This window comes from Trypanosoma theileri, assembly GCF_002087225.1.
Source record: "Trypanosoma theileri isolate Edinburgh chromosome Unknown TM35_Tth_75_V1, whole genome shotgun sequence".
Lineage (NCBI taxonomy): Eukaryota > Euglenozoa > Kinetoplastea > Trypanosomatida > Trypanosomatidae > Trypanosoma > Trypanosoma theileri.
In genome coordinates, this window is record NW_021639917.1 from 49,392 (window position 1) to 50,810 (window position 1,419).

At 34.7% G+C, this 1,419-nt stretch overlaps 1 protein-coding gene across 1 annotated transcript; it reads right to left on the reverse strand.

The window, feature by feature from the left end:
• TM35_000751180 (uncharacterized protein) lies at positions 1 to 753 on the reverse strand (the record flags this gene model as incomplete). The annotated part of the gene is made up of 1 exon (XM_029031306.1): positions 1 to 753. A coding segment is annotated over one exon (753 nt), but the record flags the coding sequence as incomplete, so codon positions are not given.
• Between the last annotated feature and the right edge of the window lie 666 nt (positions 754 to 1,419).

Below are 1,419 nucleotides of genomic sequence, written 5' to 3' on the forward strand. Positions count from 1 at the left end.
ATTATTATTATTATTATTATTATTATTATTATTATTGATTCCATTACGTCTGGACCAGTGGCCTCTGTGAGCCTCCAACTCTCTATCTAATGCGGAGAGAAGTTGTTGTTGTTTCTGTTGTTGTTGGGCCGCTAATGAAAGCGTCTGTCGGGTGTTATTTTCACTCTGCCAACTTTTTCTATCCTTTTCACGGTGTGTGTGGGTCTCTTCATGATCCTTTTCTTCTCTCGCCACCGCTACAATTACATTCGTTTGTCGTTGATAATTATTATTATGATTACGTGGATCTTCACGTTTTTCTTTTTCTTTACTTTCTTCTCGTCTGCGTCCACGTGAGTGAGGAGGAGAAGAGGAACGATGATCGCGTCTCTTACGATGCGACTCCTCTCGACGATGACGCACACGTCTATGATGATCACGATCACGACGATCACGATAGCGACTATTATCTTTATTATAATGATGATGATTATTATTACTATTACTATTGGAGGAGGAATAGGAATGCGTGAGACTTAATTCTCCATCACTGCAGCTGTGGCTTCTGGCACGATGTCTTCTATGGCGATCATACAACTTCCCTGTATTCCCACTATTATTACTATTATTATCTTTATGGCTCTTATGATGATAAGAGCTGCGATGACGTCTTTCATCATTATAGGGGTAGGGATAATCGTCTTCATTATCGTCTGGTAGTGTACGTCGACGTCTGTTTTCCTCATATGCATATCCACGTCTTCTTGATCCCATTATTTATTTATTTTTTCTTTTCTTTCTTTCTTTGTAGATGAACACAACTATATATATATATATATATATACTATTGCTGCTGAAATAGTAAAATGAGTATAGTGGTAGTAAGAGAAGGATACTGTATTCCTTTAAGCCCTGTACTAGTAGTAGTTTTAATAGTATTATCGTTACTACTAATATTAATACTAGTTATGATTAGGGTTTGCTGTCAGTAAATATTTGTTGTGTTTTTTTTTTTTTTTGGTAATTTGAGTGTAATCCTTCCTTCTTTTCTTTTTTTATTTTTCACTGCATTCAGCACCGCTATTCGTACGAAATACAGTGTCAGACTGTCCCTTTCGCCTCGGTGTAGAATTCCCTTTTTTTTTTTTTCTCTCTTGTTTATATATAGTGGAATGGGGGAAGGGGTTAATATTCAAATAAAGAAAAGAGAGAAATGATAATAGAGAGAAGTATAGACACACAGAGAACCTGAATAATGAGAAACACTATTATTACTAATAATAATAATAATCATAATGATGATAGTAATATTGATAATAATAACAACTAAAACAAGGGGGGGGGGGGAAAGTCAACGAAATCGCATAATAAATCCCAAAAAGTATCAAAAAACAAACAATAATTAATAATATCAATAACAACAATAATAAAAGGACGCAA